Source organism: Microtus pennsylvanicus, chromosome 6 (assembly GCF_037038515.1).
Source record: "Microtus pennsylvanicus isolate mMicPen1 chromosome 6, mMicPen1.hap1, whole genome shotgun sequence".
Lineage (NCBI taxonomy): Eukaryota > Metazoa > Chordata > Mammalia > Rodentia > Cricetidae > Microtus > Microtus pennsylvanicus.
The window spans coordinates 121,553,369-121,569,746 of NC_134584.1; the positions used below are offsets into that span (position 1 = coordinate 121,553,369).

At 54.6% G+C, this 16,378-nt stretch overlaps 1 protein-coding gene across 5 annotated transcripts in view; it reads right to left on the minus strand.

Moving 5' to 3' along the window:
* Piezo1 (piezo type mechanosensitive ion channel component 1 (Er blood group)) overlaps positions 1-16,378 on the minus strand; it is a 66,094-nt gene that overhangs the window by 616 nt on the left and 49,100 nt on the right. For 2 of the 5 annotated variants that reach the window (XM_075977528.1, XM_075977525.1), the window contains exons 17-50: positions 16,189-16,304; positions 15,639-15,799; positions 15,298-15,474; positions 14,808-14,933; positions 14,524-14,724; positions 13,892-14,096; positions 10,203-10,307; positions 9,561-9,714; positions 9,228-9,471; positions 9,053-9,149; positions 8,788-8,959; positions 8,182-8,271; positions 8,006-8,106; positions 7,453-7,524; positions 6,993-7,093; positions 6,354-6,450; positions 6,221-6,277; positions 5,962-6,134; positions 5,721-5,830; positions 5,301-5,507; positions 4,865-5,123; positions 4,611-4,799; positions 4,161-4,473; positions 3,666-3,795; positions 3,429-3,576; positions 3,096-3,310; positions 2,794-2,952; positions 2,561-2,708; positions 1,131-1,319; positions 935-1,027; positions 670-842; positions 482-604; positions 329-408; positions 30-246 (exon numbers count right to left, since the gene is read on the minus strand). In XM_075977528.1, coding sequence (XP_075833643.1) covers positions 30-246; positions 329-408; positions 482-604; positions 670-842; positions 935-1,027; positions 1,131-1,319; positions 2,561-2,708; positions 2,794-2,952; positions 3,096-3,310; positions 3,429-3,576; positions 3,666-3,795; positions 4,161-4,473; positions 4,611-4,799; positions 4,865-5,123; positions 5,301-5,507; positions 5,721-5,830; positions 5,962-6,134; positions 6,221-6,277; positions 6,354-6,450; positions 6,993-7,093; positions 7,453-7,524; positions 8,006-8,106; positions 8,182-8,271; positions 8,788-8,959; positions 9,053-9,149; positions 9,228-9,471; positions 9,561-9,714; positions 10,203-10,307; positions 13,892-14,096; positions 14,524-14,724; positions 14,808-14,933; positions 15,298-15,474; positions 15,639-15,799; positions 16,189-16,304 — 5,202 coding nt within the window. The remainder of the gene's footprint in view (positions 1-29; positions 247-328; positions 409-481; positions 605-669; positions 843-934; positions 1,028-1,130; positions 1,320-2,560; positions 2,709-2,793; positions 2,953-3,095; positions 3,311-3,428; positions 3,577-3,665; positions 3,796-4,160; positions 4,474-4,610; positions 4,800-4,864; positions 5,124-5,300; positions 5,508-5,720; positions 5,831-5,961; positions 6,135-6,220; positions 6,278-6,353; positions 6,451-6,992; positions 7,094-7,452; positions 7,525-8,005; positions 8,107-8,181; positions 8,272-8,787; positions 8,960-9,052; positions 9,150-9,227; positions 9,472-9,560; positions 9,715-10,202; positions 10,308-13,891; positions 14,097-14,523; positions 14,725-14,807; positions 14,934-15,297; positions 15,475-15,638; positions 15,800-16,188; positions 16,305-16,378) is intronic. The other 3 variants (XM_075977529.1, XM_075977527.1, XM_075977530.1) reach the window with 2 other exon arrangements.

A 16,378-nucleotide genomic window follows, 5' to 3' on the forward strand; every position in this document is an offset into this window, starting at 1 on the left:
GCTCTAGGAGGTTCCTCTGCAGTACTCACCCATAGCCAGCCAGGAAGCCGAGACTAGGAGGGCTGACCTTGTCACTGAAGATGACCATGGGCAGCAGGTTGCAGTCAGTCTGGCAGTCCTGCAGCTCGATCACCCACCACTCGAGGAAGTCAGAGGCCTTTGTGTCTGCTTGAGCCCCAGAAGTCCCTGTGCCCACTTGTTCCCTCCGCAGCTGGATACGCACACCGAGATAGTCGTCTTCCTCATCTGAGTTGAGCGGGGTAGTTAGAGCTGGGGGTTACCCATCCCTGGCCTAGGCTGAATCCCAGCACCCTGATTCCACACTCACCTGGCTGCAGCTGCTTCACTGGGTTGGCTTCAGGTCCATTGGGAGCACGAATGTACTTAGGGAAGAGGTGGGGAATGACGCTGTGGGAGGAGTCAGCAAGTCAGGGGCATCTTAAGCCCTCCTGCCCACCTGCCCACAGTGGTCTGCACTCACACTGACTGGTCAAGCCTGCCCTCAAGCAGTTCGGCCAGCTGCCTCCGTGCTGTGCTGTTGGGGGCCAGCTCCAAGGTGTGCTTCTCGTTGGTATACTCCACCTTGCCACCCTTGGCCAGGTCTCTGCGGGGAGGGCAGTGTTAGGCAGTGTGGGGCATCCCCCACAGCCCTGTAAGCATAGGACCCACCTTTGGAAATTCCAGGTGAAGCGCAGAGTGATGTCAGCAGTGCCATTGTACAGCTCCTGCTTCATCTGCGCCCGGCTTGGGGGGCTGATGCGCCACAGTGCCCCAGAGCTGCCCTCAATCTGTGCAGTGACGATGTCCTCAGGACTGTACTGGCTGATGAACTGCATGGCTAGCTGTGTGGAGCATACCTCGGTTAGGGGGCAGCAGGCCACCTTTTCCCTGCCAGCCCACCTTGTACCAAGTGGATACAGTGCAGGTCACTTACTGGGTAGGGGTCAAACTGCTGGGACAGCTCCTCGTAGTCCTGGGGCGTGAAAGGCACTATAGATGGCTGCTGGGCACTCATGGTGAACAGTGGCTGGGGATGAGATGCATGATCAGTATGGAGCCATCCGTAGTCCACAAGGAGTGGGTGTAGCCTCGCTAGTGGAGAAGGGGTGGGCTGGAGGCCTGTTACTCACCTCGTAGCCACCCAACTTGAGGGTAACAGTGACATCAATGGGCTGATTGACGACACCCACCACAGAGCGTATCAGGGACATGAAGAGCAGTGGGAACCAGATGATGGCAATGATGAAGAGGATGATGAGGCCACCCATACCATACTTGACAATTTTCTTCTTCTTCTGTCCCTTGGGCTGTGGGTATTTCTGGAAGGGAGATACTGGTCAGCCTCTTGGCCGCAGGCTGTAAGCCTCAACCTGAAATCACCGAATAAGCCTGGGGTCCAGGAATAACCCTGAATAGGATCAGGTGCTTTAGTGAAGGGGAGCCTACTTTCTGCACAGTGGCAAGCAAGGACGTTGGAGCAGAGAGCTTGATGTGGGTTTACATTTCCCAGAAGACAGACATCTCTGCAATCTTATGGCTGGGGACCTTTGGGGAACACCAGAAGTGAACATAAAAGGGAAAAGTGTTTTTTAAATTAACCTGGGTTTCAAAAGTGAAAATGAGGGTGGACTGCTCTTGTAGAAGCCCAGGGTTCAGTTTCCAGAACTCATGTTGGGTGGCTCACAACTGCCTGCAGCTCCAGCTCCAGCTCCAGCTCCAGGGGAATCTGGTGCCCTCTGGTGCCCTCTGGTGCCCTCCATGGGCACCTGCACTGGTGCGCATACCCACACACATACACAGAAGCGTGGGGGAGTGCAGAGCAGCCATGTGGTGGGATGGCGTAGCCAGCTCCTACAAAGAATGCTTACAAATCTAACAGATGACCTGAGCACATCTAAGGGTGTGACCTGAATGGATGATTCTCTAAGGATAATCGGCCAGCAGCACATGAACTGTCAAACTCTGGAACTTCAGTTTGCTGGTGAGAGAGATGTCGCCACTTGAGAAACAGTTCCAAATGACTGAACAGTGACCTCATAAGTGCCATATGTAGGTTGACACACAGTGAAAACAGCAGCCGTCCACCGTGGAAAGGTAGACACACTGGGGTTTCTGCACTCTGGAGTCTATTACATGGGTCTAAGGAGTGGATCCTGAGCCACTACAAGGAAGAACCTCAAATACGCTGCTGAGGGGAGAAAGCCAACAGGCAAACCCACGGACAGGGAGGAGACTACAGACCACCAGGGGTGGAGAGGGGAGATGGGGAGCAACTAAGAAAGGGGACAAGGTTTCTTTGTGGGGCGGGGCTCTCCTCAAGCCGGCTGTAGTGGTGAGGACGTGCACTTGGTGAATATACTAATCCACGAAACACAGCCTTGGTAACACACTGCTGATAACTGCCTGTTCCACCACTCAAACCCAAGGGCCCAGTCCACTGTCCCCCGCTGACCGCTAGACCCACTGCAGCTGTCCATGAGCTCTAGGGAACCTCTTTCTCTGGACTGCTGTGCATGTTGTAAACCCCCAAGAGATGCCCATCCATCCTCTGCCCCGGCACCTTCTCTGTCTCTCGGCTGCACTTGACGATGAAGATATTGGCGTAGATGTCTTCCACACACATCCAGTTGGACAGGGACAGTGTAGTGTCGGTCCACACCCAGTCCATGACTGCCCGCAGCTCCACCAGGAACGGCACTAGTCGGAACCTGCCAAGGCCAAGATTCCGTCAGCAGGGACAACCTACCATGGCTTCCACCTGCTCTTCATGATCCCTAGGCAGACCACACTTACCCCTGGAAAAGGAAGAGGTTTACATGATTGTACTTCTTAGTAAGGAAGTTGCCTAGGATACGGGTGGGGTAGCCGCAGCGGATCTGGTAGGCAGACAGGGCAAAGTAAATGCACTTCACAAAGTACCACAGCTGGGCTACCGCATTCTGGTTGAACATTCTGAATGGAACAGGACAGGATGTCAGGGAAGGTGAATCCGACAGAAACAGTTCTGGAGGCCAACCCAAGCTGGGCCACACCCAGAACATACAGTGCCTCAGAGTAGACTGAGGCTCCTGGGGGCAGTGCCTCACATTACCTACCTCTCGGTGACAGCTGGTAAGATGAAGAACATCCAGAGGTGAATGGCCACCACCAGGACCACCTGAAAGGCCAGCTTGCCCAGCACAGTCTTGCGCAGGTAGAGGGCACGGTCAATGACCATCGTGCTGAACTGGACCAGCAGCATGAACAGGAAGGCCTCCGGCACCTGGTCATCTGACAGCGAGGACGCGATGTCCGTGGCGGCAGAGTGCTTCTGCAGTAGAGGGCACAGATTGGGGAGATAGAGCTGTGCTGCACCCCAGAGTTCTGAGCCCATGCGCTCCAAAGGCCTAGAAGCCGGCTTTCCACTCTGGGGTCCCATGCCCACTTACCCCAAAAGCCCAGAAACCAAAGATAATGATGATGAAGTCGACAATGTCGGCCAGGAACATGAGCACATAGACGTCAGTGGCCGCTCGGTACTTGGTGTGCAGAATGTCACGGAAGAAGCGCCGCAGGGGTTGGTAGATGCTCTGAACTCTGTGGATGGACAGCCTCCGAGGGATCGGTATCCAGCTAGGGACCACCTTCCTGCCCCAATGCCCACCAACCCCAGCCAGGTCACTCACAGTGCCAGGCAGAAGCTCTTCAGCCAGCGCCCAGCTGCCTTCATTCTTTCCTGGACCTTCACTCTCCCTCGAGTATGCCGTGGGCTCTTTCTCCCTGCAGCTTCTTTCCCCTCTTCCTCCTCCTCAGCCTCTGTGAGTGTGTATGTCCAGGGGAATGCCAGTAAACCCACCTGAACCCACCAGGGACTGTGTCCACGCCAACAAGCTGACGTCACCCACTTTACAGATAGCACAGGAATCTCCCCACAGTCACCAGTGAGGGAGCAACTTCTGCTGTGTTCTTTTTGGGGGTAGGCTTGAGACTTCAGCCCAGGCCTATAGACATCTTGACCTGGGTATAGGGACAACTCCAAGGACAGATACAGGGAGAGTACTGGGCAGTTGTGTCCTTCCTAATGGGTTGTCCCTGTGCTGGGCTGACCATCTCCAACTGAAGGGTCATCTGTGTCTCCTCCCCTCCCAGGAATCTAGCAGGGGTCTAGTCTGGGCTCTCACCTATAGCTACTGTTCCTTTGGGTCCTGGGGTCTTTTTCTTCCTCCTGAAGCGTATGCTGATGTGCCTCATCTGCTGGGGCTTGAGGTCCTCTAAGGGCTCTTGGATCCCATCCTTGGACCTGACGCTCCCTTTCCCTTGGATGTAGTCCCTGGGGGTACCAGCCAACACCAGCTCCTCCGGATGCTCAGTGCCTGCGTCAGGCTGTGATTCCAGCATAGCTTCTGACTCTTCCTCAGCCTCCTGGTCCTTCTCACCATTCCTGCATTGGTCCTTGGAGAAACTATCCTCCTCATGGTCCCAGAGGCCATAGCACTATGGAGAATATGGACGAGCAATCAGGAGGCCGACCCACGCTGGGTCACTCAAGTATTCAGCCTCACCACTGGGCTCAAGAATTCCTGGCGTTTCCAAGGAGCCCCTGCCACCCCTGCACTGGCCTGTGGGCTCACCAGTAGCTGGGAGCGGTGGAAGAAAAGGGCCATGAGCTGCACCAGGTCATACTTGATATAGCTGTCAGTTTTCTCAAGACCCAGGATGCGTGGAGGGAAGTAGGGCTTGTTCTCATAGCGCCGCAGCACCACGTAGCTATTCCAGGGGAAGAAGCCAAACTGGAACAGGTACTTGGTGACCACCATGACCTGCAGGACAGAGCACTTAGCATGGGCCAAGTGGCCCAGACCCAATCCTACAAGCAGTCACCCACCTCAGTGAAGACAATGGCTGTCATCCAGAAGCGCTTGCTGGGTCTCGGGATGGTCAGCATGGCCCACAGGAAGATGAGCACGGGCAGCACCAGGGAGGCAGCTGAGGCTGTCACCATGTGGTTGAGGATGATGATGAAGTAGCAAAGCAGCTCTGAGTGTGCCGCCACACACTGGTACAAGGCTCTCAGCAGCCGCAGCGTCCGGCCCTGCTGTGCTTCAAACTGCTCAGCCTCCTCCAGCTCGGGGATGTGTAGGCGCCTGCCACAAGACCACAGGAGTGTGGGGACAAGAGCCAGAAGAACCCCTTGGATGCAGAGCCCAGCCTGCAGTCATGGCAACAGTCTGACCCGAGGCCTAGCCAGTTCCTGCCTCCTTCACCTAGCTCCTCCCGCTGGGCTTCCTGCTCAGAAGAACTCCCTCAAAAACCTGCCCCACCTGTCCAGGAGCAGCTCACTGGCTGTGCGCATTCGTGAGCGAGCATTGGCTAGAAGCTCCTGGGAGCCATGCAGAGAGGTCTCAGCCTGAAGGTCCCCAGCATCGGTGATAATCTCCTCACTGCCACTGCGGGTGTTGTAGCCTGTGCTCAGGGGGCTGCTGGTGTCATCTGTCATGCTACTCAAAGGCTCTTCGGCTCCCAGCCCACTGTGGAAGGAAAGGGCACAGAGAGGGCCAATTCTTAGGCTCTGGTGAAGGAGAGAAATGGTGCCTGGCGAAATACAAGGAGTAGCTGAGACTGAACAGTGCTATATCCTGATGACCTGTCAGCAGCTCAGGGTTCAGTCCCTGCTTTGGGCCAGAGGACAATCAGAAACGGGAACCCTGGCTCACCCCAAGTCCCTCAGGCCCTGCACCAACCTTGAGGCTGTGCTGGGTCCATCACGCGTCTCCACGGGACCTGCTGACAGTGTGGTCTCGGCTTCACTCACATAAAGTTGGTCTAGCACCCCTCGGCGGACCTCTCCACTCTGTGGAGAGCATGGAAAAGCTCTCAGGCCACTGGGATGGGCCCAGCTTTGTTCACAGGCACTTAACAGGGAGTAGCTATGGGTGTGGCCTTGATGAGGTATAGGAGGGGCTTGGCGCAAGGGGCCCTTACCCGCAGAAGTTCCTGGGTGAGCAGATAGCGCTCTGCACGCAGCACGTCACTCATGGTGCGGTGGTGCTTTGTGAACGTGCACAGCCAGCGTGTTAGCCCATCTACTGTGGCCTGGCCCAGCACCCACAAGAACTGCATGGTGCTCAGCACACGCTGCATCATGTGACTGCGGCCTACAAAGAGAGCAGGATGGGGCTGGAGGGTTGGCTGGTCGCAAGAGCCTTCAGCCCCCTGCCCTCTTCCCAGCAAGGCCACACACCTGCCATCTCGTCCTCTGGGGCCTCTGCTGGCTCCACCTCCGGGCTCAAATCACCTCCTGGGCATAGGGATAATCAGCACCAGGTAGCTCTGCCCTGCAGCGCCCCCACTGGAGTCCCCCAAGCACAACTCACCTTCAGAAGTCAGCTGTCCTGCCTGCTCCTGCCGTGCCTGTTCCCGACGCTGCCTCAGCACCGTCTGGGCATTGGTTACCCATGCCTGGTATGCCATCTGCCAGCCAGATTTCCTGGTTAGAACTCTGGCATCTCGAGCTGAGAGATCCATTCAGCCTAGCATCACGGTCCCCTCCCAAGGAAGAGGATGGAGGGACGGCCATATCGGATCCTTAACTCCTGCTCTCTATCCAGCTGTGGGTCTTATCCTCCTCAAGCCTCTCTGGAAATGGACTCGAGAGACTGTGATAATCGGAAGACAGACATGCAGCTGCCCAGCATGACCTATCCCTCAGAACCAGGGCCTCTCCTAGACACCAGTATCCAAACACATGTAGCCTTTCTCTCAGATCAGGTGGCACTCATAGAGCCCAGGAGGAGGGTGTCAGAGCCAGGACTTTCATGAAAGGTAGTAGAGGGGCTACCCATGACTCTCATATCTACAGCCTGTTTCCCCAGCTACCTGGACAGGTCTGATGGGCTAGGCGGACTTCTGTGATATATAGGAGCTGGACTCCAAGGCCCTTGGATATCTGTCCTTCCACACTGCCCCATTCAGGAACTCCATAGACAGAGCAGGAAGGCATGGCTCCAACTCACCTGGAAGGCATTCTGAGTTGCAGGCCTGGGGTCCTCAGGTAGGGCCTCCTCTTCCTCCTCACTATCCGACTCAAACAGGAAGTAGTCCCCAGAGTGAATGACTGTAGTCAGCAGGGACAGGAAAGGGTATGTGTACATGAGAGCTGGACTCCATAGCAGAGCCAATTCCTCCCCAGCCAGACCCAGAAAATCCTAGAGTTCCTATCTTAAGTTTTGACTTGGGTGGTAGCAGACCCATTATTAAGGATGATGCTCCCCCCTCAGCATCTTCCACCCACATGGCCTTGCTTGAGTGCCCCCCTTCCCACTAGAACCATCCCATCCAGGGTTCAGCAGGATAGGGAAGGTGGTCCATGCACAGAACACAGGTCAGAGAGTCTGACGTGACCAGACAGGACAAGGAAAAGCTAGTAGGCATCGGGGTCAATAGCACAAGTGCAGAGGGGTGAAGGCCGGATACCTGTGGCGTGGTCCAGCCAGGGGCGCCACCACTGTCTCCGTGGCGGGGAGGAGCCCCCTGGGCTGTCAGGCCCTGTGGAGGGGCAAGGCAAGCGTGAACAAGCAAAGGAGGCTGGAAGGGCAGCCTATCTTGGGCACAAGGGCACATGGCAAAGGCAGAAACAGACACAGAACTCCTGCAATGACAAGGTTCCATGTAGTGCCACGTCTCAGAGCCCTAAAGGGATGGAGAGGGGACACAAGTGCAGGTGACAGTCCCAGGTGGCCATATGGCCTGCTGGGACAGACAGGAACACATGGCACAGGACTGGGTCCTGAAGCATACCACTTACACGTAGCACAGGACAGGACAAGGGTGTGGGGCCCTACGGCACAGCACTTGCACAAGTGCAGAGAGGCTCCAGCAGCATGAACATGCCTGGATGCAGTGTGTGTGTGGGGGGGTTCCTCTGAGCCGGGGTTTTGTCCATGCTTGCTGTGGGAGCTCCTTCAGCCAATAGCCTCTAAGACACCAGCCTCCCAGGTAGGGCGTGGTCTCCACAGCACATGCTTACCCGGCCTCTGGCTAGGATCTTGGGAGTCTGTGGACTGGAGTTGACCACGGCTTGCCTGGCTCTGCCTGTACTTCTCCTGTTTGGCACGGATGCGCTTCATCCTGTGAGCAGGAAGGAGCTCTGAGTGCCAGGCTGGCCAGAAGGATCAAAGGGTCCCTAGCCCAGATGACACCTACTGTCTTTTCAGCTGGGCCAGCGACTTCTCCTCAGTCTGGCGGTGGAAGTTGATGCTCTTAATGTTGGCTGCATTGTAGAGGGCAAAACCCCTGCAGGGAAGAGCCAGACCTCAGCACTTCCCTCTAGATGCACGGGTTTTCTCTCTACCTCCGGGACTGGCCAAACTCAAGCCCCTGCCCCTAGGGAGCCCAGCTGGTCCTTCTACTCTTACTGAGAAATATACTGGGAGACATCTGCAGCCATGTGAGAAGAAATATCTTTTGCCACCTGTTTTCCTGGGGCAGTACACCATCACAGGAAGGGACATTGGGTGGCAGCTCTGAGGTAGGTAAATGAAGCTGCTGGCCCTAAGTTCAGCTCCAGGGGCAGAGACCTCTGTTGGGAGCATGATACCATGTCACAGCCCTCCAGTGGGAGACACTCAGGACAATTTGGGTCATATGTTGGTCTAAACCACTGCAGGGCCACATTGTCTTCTCAGCCATGGGCAGTAAGGGCAGCTCTGATGATACCAAGGTGCTAGGATTGAGAGATGTTGTCCAAGGGGAAACCTGTGCTGAGGATGGGGGCGCTACCCCACCCCAGGGCAAAGAAGCAAGGCAGACCTGGAGGCCTGCAGGGCGGTGGCCTTCAGGTCAGCACTGACGTGCAGGAAGTAGTAGCTGAGAAAGATGCGCCGTTGCAGTAGCAGGAAGAAGAAACAGACGCTGTCCCAGATGATACCGGCTTCCTCCACAGGCAGCAGGCAGTCCCGGTCTCTGCTCATCATCTCTTTGGCTGTGAAGCGGAGGCCAGCAAGGCTAGGGGTTAGCACCAGAAGCAGTGGAGAGGCTTGTGCTTGCCCCTCAGCCACATTTCTTGCCCACTCACGATTGTAGTAGCCTTTCACTGTGCACACGAGGCTGAAGAGCTGGATGACCCAGCAGAAGTTGCTCTGCATCTGCTCCACGAAGACACAGGACAGGAGCTGGGGCCGGGAGAGGGGCAGGTTAATCCAGGGCTCCTGGGGAGGCCTGGGGCAGGGTTGGGTGTGCAGTCTACTCACCGAGAGCATATTCTTGGAGATGATGACCGTGACGTTATAGAGGATGAGGCAGTCCCACAGCACGAGCTGGGCCCGTGTGTCCTTCTGTAGCAGGGCAGTACCGAAGAGCAGCAGGTAGAAGCAGGCCAGAAGGTACCCCAGCCCAAAGATGCTGATGCGGGTGGCCCCTGTGATAAACACCACCACAAGCACCAGCCAGAACAGGTAGCGGAAGACGGCTACCTTCAGCATATCCAGATAGGACCTGGCAAGTGGGGATATCACTGAGGTTACTGGGTCAGGCCAGCTATCCCGTCTTAGCAGGGGCTTCAGACTGGGCAGAATGGGACCTACCTGCAATGGATGAAGTTGGGTACAGGGTTGGGCTCCCCTCGCAGGGGCTCCAGGTGGTCAGTGTTGATGCCAGCCATGCGCTGCCACTCCTCTGTCCGCTCAGCCGAGAATACCTGCCACTGCTGAGAGGCGCAGAGCAGCAGGAGGAAGTCACCTGCAGGACAGGAGAGCTGCTAATGCTGCTTGCAGGTGAGAAAGGATGGGCTGCCAGGGGCTGAGGGGCTGAGGGGCCGCTCCCATTTCACAGCTGAGAAAGCGTCTAGACATAAGAGCTGGAAACGGGACACGCCGGTCTCTGTGTGTGCTGTAGACGTGCACATGCGTCAGGGAGCGTGGGCTGCTGTACATTTCCCTGCAATCTGTGGGGCCATCAGTGTGCACACGTATGACCACGCTGTGTTCATCCATACACTCGTTTGACATGTTTTATTTGTATGAGCCCCATCTGGATAAGGCTGTGGGGTGGCATGGCTCTCCTACGGAAGGAAGCACCACGCGACTGTCAGCACCTAGACAACTTGTCCCCTTGAGGGTTCCAGACACAGGTCCCTGTGTATCCAACAAGCACGCTGCCTATGGAGTCTTTACACTCTCCTGTGGGGTGGGCAGGTATCCTGGAGGGAGTGGTGGGGTCGCACTTACTGATAAGGTTGGTGGAGTTGGGGGCTCTGAAGAAGTCAGGCAGGTACAGCCACTTGATGAGAGCGGAATTCATGGGGATAGCTTGGCTCCAGCGCCACGGGTAGTCTGTGGGTGGGGGACACATCAGAAAAGGCACAAGCTGTCCTCACCCCCCTTTGCCACCAGGAGTCTCAGAGGCTATGACTGTGTCACACATTCCGGTGTGGTTAACTAGTTAACTAGTTGTTCTCAACACCACTCAGTCTTCAGAACACTGACCCACGGATACAGAGTCTAACAGGATGTGAATTTCTAAACAGATACTACACTAGGTCTGGGGGGGAATGAGTTGGAGGTGGCAGAGGTCACTAACGGTCAGAGGGCAGGACCATGGTGAGCCTCACCTGAGACAAGGCAGGTACCTCCCAAGGAGATGCCAGTGTTTGGAATGAATTATGTTCAAATAATTTAATAGCATGAAACATGTAAAATAATGACCCAAAGCTGGAAATAATTCAGAAATCCTTCAACGACTATGGCGCACCTTGGATACTGTTGCTGAGGCAACAACACCTGGAAGAATTCTGCCTAAGTGAATATGAACACCTGAGAGGCCCTGTCATCACCTGCTAACAGAAAGCAAACACCTGAGGAATTTTGATTGCGCCCACTAAGAGAGAGCCAATTGCAACAGAGCATACTACACCATTTCTACCATGTGACATTCTTGGACTGGACAGAAGATAGGCTGGTGCCCGAGGAAGGGCAGGGCTGACTTCGAAGGGATGCATGAAGGGCATGTAGGGTGGTTGGCATTCTCGTCAAGAACCAGGGCCCAAGCTGGGCAGTAAGGGTGCACACCTTTAATTCCAGCACTTGTGAGGCAGAGGCAGGCAGATCTCTGAGTTCAAGGCCAGTCTGGTCTACAGAGTGAGTTCCAGGACCACCAGGGCTACACAGAGACATTGTCTCAAAGAGCCAAAATAAATAAACAAATGAACCAACCAGGGCCCTGTGTGGACTTATCAAATCTGAAGGATGGAATGGCACAGTACAACTCATACTATGTCAAGAGAGTATTCTAGGTATTGGAGGAAGACAGGGACAAACTGAAGATCATTGAGTGAAGACCTCAGAAGGTGCTGGGAAGAAAGGAACCAGTTAGAGTCACAGAAAACCACGCTTCAAGAGAAGGAGGTACCACTAGCCATGTGGACCATAGATAGTGGCGTTCTGGGGTTATAGTCATGATAGGTCTGTCCTAAAGCTCTGTCTGAATAGCACCGGGGCTCTGTGGCCAGGGGCACAAGATGAAACAGGAATCTCAGGAGTAGGAAATGCCAATGTCCCTGGGAAGACCAGGCCATGAGAGGGCTGGGAATACCTATAGCCAAAGCTAGAAGGTTTTCCTTTTTTTTTTTTTTTTTTTTTTTTGGTTTTTCAAGACAGGGTTTCTCTCTAGCTTTGGAGCCTGTCCTGGGACTCCCTTTGTAGACCAGGCTGGCCTCGAACTCACAGAGATCCACCTGCCTCTGCCTCCCGAGTGCTGGGATTACAGGCGTGAGCCACCACCGCCCGGCCCAAAGCTAAAAGGTTTGAGAGACAAAGCGCACAGCAATGGTTCCAGAGTAGAGAAATGGAAGAAAAAAAAAACAAAAATAAGTTATCTTAGCACAGGAACATACATTTGAATAAACAAACAGAAGGGGCAATAGCTCTCTTTTAGAAGATGCTGAATGGGAAATGAGATTTGCATAATCTTAAAGCATCTCCCTGTGATAGTAATTCACTATGAGGAAAAAATACAAATGTCTATGGGACAGCCTGGTCTACAGAGCTAGTTCCAGGACAGGCTCCAAAGCCACAGAGAAGCCCTGTCTCGAAAAACCAAAAAAAAAAAAACCAAAAAAAAAACCAAAAAAAAAACCCAAACGTCCATGGGAAAACCTGGCAGATGCCACTGTAGCTGAGTCAAGAAGATTAAGACCACCAGCAAGAAGACATGGTATCCCCACGGACACTCTCAGAACTTGTCTGAAATGTCTGGAACTGTTCCAGGTACATAACCAAGCTATGGGAGACATCCCAGGCAATCTCACAGGGAGGGGAGATTGTCCATTCCTCCAGGACAGAGAGGACAAAGAAATCCCCAGGAATCACCCCTGCTGCAGAGAAGGATGCCTACTGGGTTCCCACAACCTGGGGCAGGAGGACAGTCTGGGGACCTGAAGCGCTTTCCACTCGGTTGAAAACAAAGACGAGGGACTGGGGTGTAGCTCAGTGTCTGAGCACTTGCCCAAAGCGTGTTAAGTCATAGGCTCCACCTCTACCCTGAGGATGCTAAAAGAAACTTTAAATAGGCGATTGAAAAATGCAAGCTCTCCCCTGCAAAGAAGCTAGTGGAAGACTGAAGACACAGTAGGACAGAAAGACCATCTCTGGAGCAGTGGGCAGAGTCACCCTGTGGTAATCGTGTCTGTAGCACCCAGATATGAACAGGTCAAATGGGCAAGCTTGGTTATAGTCATGGGTCACAACCTCCATGGAACCATCACGAAGCCCATGCCAATAAAGTTACCCATGCCTGGCTAAGCACATCCACCCCTTGGGGCATGTGGCAAAGCTACCAGCCTGGCTTTCCAGAAATGTCATAGGGATGGGAAAAGCTGGATGAAAGAGCCGGGGAATACAGTGTTGTGGAATATTACTTTAACTATGTAAAGATGTGATACATTTGTTTAACTAGGCAAAGATGTGATACATTTGTTTACATTGCATTTATTTAATGAGGTAAAGATGTGATACATTTGTTTTACCTTGCCTGCCTAAGGTACCCCACTGGTCTAATAAAAAGCTGAATGGCCAATAGCTAGGCAGTAGAGGGCTAGGTGGGGCTGGCAGGCAGAGAGAATAAGTAGGAAGAAGAATCTAGGGTTAAGAGAATAAAGGAGAAAGGGGGAGACACCAGGGACCAGCCGGCCACCCAGCCAGAGTCACAGGAGGAGGAAAGAAGGATGCACAGAAGGAAAGAAAAGTAAAAAGTCCTGGGGCAAAACACAGATAAAGGGAAACAGGTTAACTTAAGTTACAAGAGCTGGTGGGACAAGCATACTATGAGGCCAAGCATTCATAGCTAATAAGAAGTCTCTGTGTCATGACTTGGGAGCTGGTTGGTGGCCCAAAAGGAAGCCAAAGGCCAAACTGAACACAACTACAAGAAAGAACTGGTAGCCTATAAATCACAATCCCAGAGAACTTAGACAACAATGAGGACACTAAGAGAGGCATCATAGATCTAATCTACATGGAAAGTAGAAAAAGACAAGATCTCCTGAGTAAATTGGGAGCATGGGGACCTTAGGGGAGGGTTTAAGGGGAGGGGAGAGGCAGGGAGGGGAACAGAGAAAAATGTAGAGCTCAATAAAAATCAATAAAGAAAAAAGAACTGGTGCCATCTTAATACAGACTACACACCTGACAATGGCACTGTTGCAATAGGCTGTCACGAGAGGCCACAGCCCTGCAGGCTTAGGTTGCCCTGCCCTCAGAAAGCCAACCTCAAGCCATGTCACAACTATGGCTCATGAGGCCCAGAGAGAATGTGCAGGTCACAGAGAATATAATTGGTGCCCTTGACAGGAATCTAGGTGTGGCCAGGAAGAGGGTGGACAGGAAGCAGCCCACGCCCCCCCTTCAACCACGTGGCTTACCGATGCACAGTGCGGGTGGCATGCCGAGGCACAGCAGGTATTGATACAGCAGGAACAATGTAAGGAATAGACAGTAATTGGGCCAGAGGCGGGCGATGGCTTCTCGGCGCCGGCGTGTAAGGATGGCTACCAGCCAGCAGCCATGTAAGATCACCATGAAGTTCATGCGTTGTCCGATCACATTCACAGCCATCAGGAAGCAGATCTGGAGGGAATACAAGGGATGGACATGATAGGAAGGACTCTTTAATCTGCTCCGGGTCCACAGACTCAGAGGACCCCTGCCTTGAGGTCACTGAGTGGCTCGTCTTTACTGGAGGGCCAGTCACCTAAACCACTATCCTAGGTAGGCAGCAGAGGCTAGACATATCTCCACCATATTGGAAGGAGCAGGCCAAGGCTCATGGATGAGGGGCTCCATGGCTGGGGAAGATTCAGCTTCAGACACTGGCCAGCCTTGGCCGGCTCCTGCCAGGGCACCTCCCTGGCCTTCCTGAGCACCATGGGCCAGCCTCTCAGCTAGCCTCAGAGTAGGCTGTGCTTGGAGCACTTAGACATCATTACAGATGCTCAACAGAGCCTCCTGCCATTGGTCCTGCCGAAAGGAGTGATGTGTGGATACCCGGCCTCACCTCCAGCCCGAATTTGTAGAAGAAGAAGTTGATGAAGTATTTTAAGCAGCTAAGTAAGTCCTGGTCCAATCTCTGGCGGGTGCCATCTGCACACACGGCCTGGGCAGGCAGAGGGGCCCGCTGGTGCTGCCGGCGGTAGTGCTCTTGGCGCCGGTATACCACAGCCTCAAACACCAGCAGCAGAAGGATCTGTAGGTGATTCTGTGTAGGTGGGGCCAGGAGTCAGTGGGGGCCATCAGGGACCATCAGGGGACCATCTGCCCTGGCTGCCAGTCTTCACTCACCTGGATATATCCCAGGTTGGGGAAGCCCTTCCGCACCCCAAACCAATTGGCAGGGTCGATAGGGCCACGGTACAGCAAAGACTGGTTGATCTCCATGGGCTGCAAGTTGGTACTGTTGGAAAAAGGCTGCAGAGAGGGGTGAGCATAAGCCCTAGGTCCCAGGTCAGGATGGAGTAGGGACTGTGGTGCTATCATAAACCTATCCCACGGCTGAAGCTCCAGGATGGGTCCAGAATAGGTTTATTGGGCTGTCAGTCTTGGGGCCACCTTGATGGGGAAGGGGACAGGCCAAGGCCATGGGTGTAAACAGAAGCGCAAATAGAAAGGGCAGAACCAGGTGAATATCTAGGCACAGCTGTCCCGAGGGCCTCTCTACTCTGGTTACAGGAGTCACTGGCCCAGTGTCTCCACATTCCATGAGAAATCACTCCAGCCGGAACAACTCATCCCGGGGAAGCCCCTGGGCCCTGGGGAAGCCCCCTGCCCACACCTCTGTGCAGTTGCTGGAGTACTCGTGTGGGTTGACAATCTTGAGCTGATAGAGCATCTTGCACACGATGATGATACAGGTCCACACGGTGGAGAGGCAGGAGGCCATGGGCCGGAAGCGTGGGTACGGCAGAGCAAAGGCCCACAGCACCACCAGCAGCAGGTTCATCACAGACACCTGCGGGGAACAGGCGGCAGTGGGCAAACCAGGCAGCACCTGGACTGGACTCCAGGACGACTGCCACGACCCGTCGGGCCTGGCTCTAGGGCAGCCAGCAAAGCCAGGCCAGGAGTACCGGCCCTGCTTCAGACAAGAAAACGAGCCCGGGATGCTACACTCACTTCTTTCAGGGCCACCCACACAGTGTAGAAGGCAACCAGCTTGAAGATGTGCAGTTCTAGCAGGCGCCGCACAAACACCTGGATGCGAGTGAGGACCTCGGAGAAGCTTGCGGCTAGGTCCAGCAGCCGGTCAGCCACCAGACCCCACTTGCTGGCTGCACCTGTGGAAGTGGGGCTCAGTGAGGAGGGGTAGGGCTTGGTGATGGGGTGGTGCTTAGGAAGGAGATAGAAACTCAGTGGGCTTTGGGAAGAGGGAGGATTGTACAAGGGGAGGCGCTCAGTGCTGGTGGAGAGAGTGGGGTTCAGTAAGGAGAGGCTCAGTAATGGGTAGGGCTTGGTGGGGAGGATGAGGCTTAGCAGGGATGGCATGGGGTGGAGCTCAGTATGGAAGGGATAGAAGTGAGGAGGAACTTGGGCTGAAGGAGAAAGGGGCAGGGCCAGAAAGGAGGGTAGGGACTCCTGGGGCTTATGTGTGCCTTCCTCAAATCCAGGAGCTTGGCACCCTGTGTGCCTGGTGGGGCTGTGTTCTGCCCACCCTTTCCAGACTCACCTTCAGGGACCTGCGTGGCTTGGTGGGGCCCATCCATGCCTAGCCCATCATCCCTGAAGACCTCCTCCTCTTCCTCCTGCTGCTGTAGCAGAGGGGCCTCGCTCACTGCGTCCTGCCTGGGAGAGACCAAGAGCCACTTCCTACCTGTGTTCCTGTCTCTTCTTTCCCTGGGGAAGCCCCCGTCCCGGCA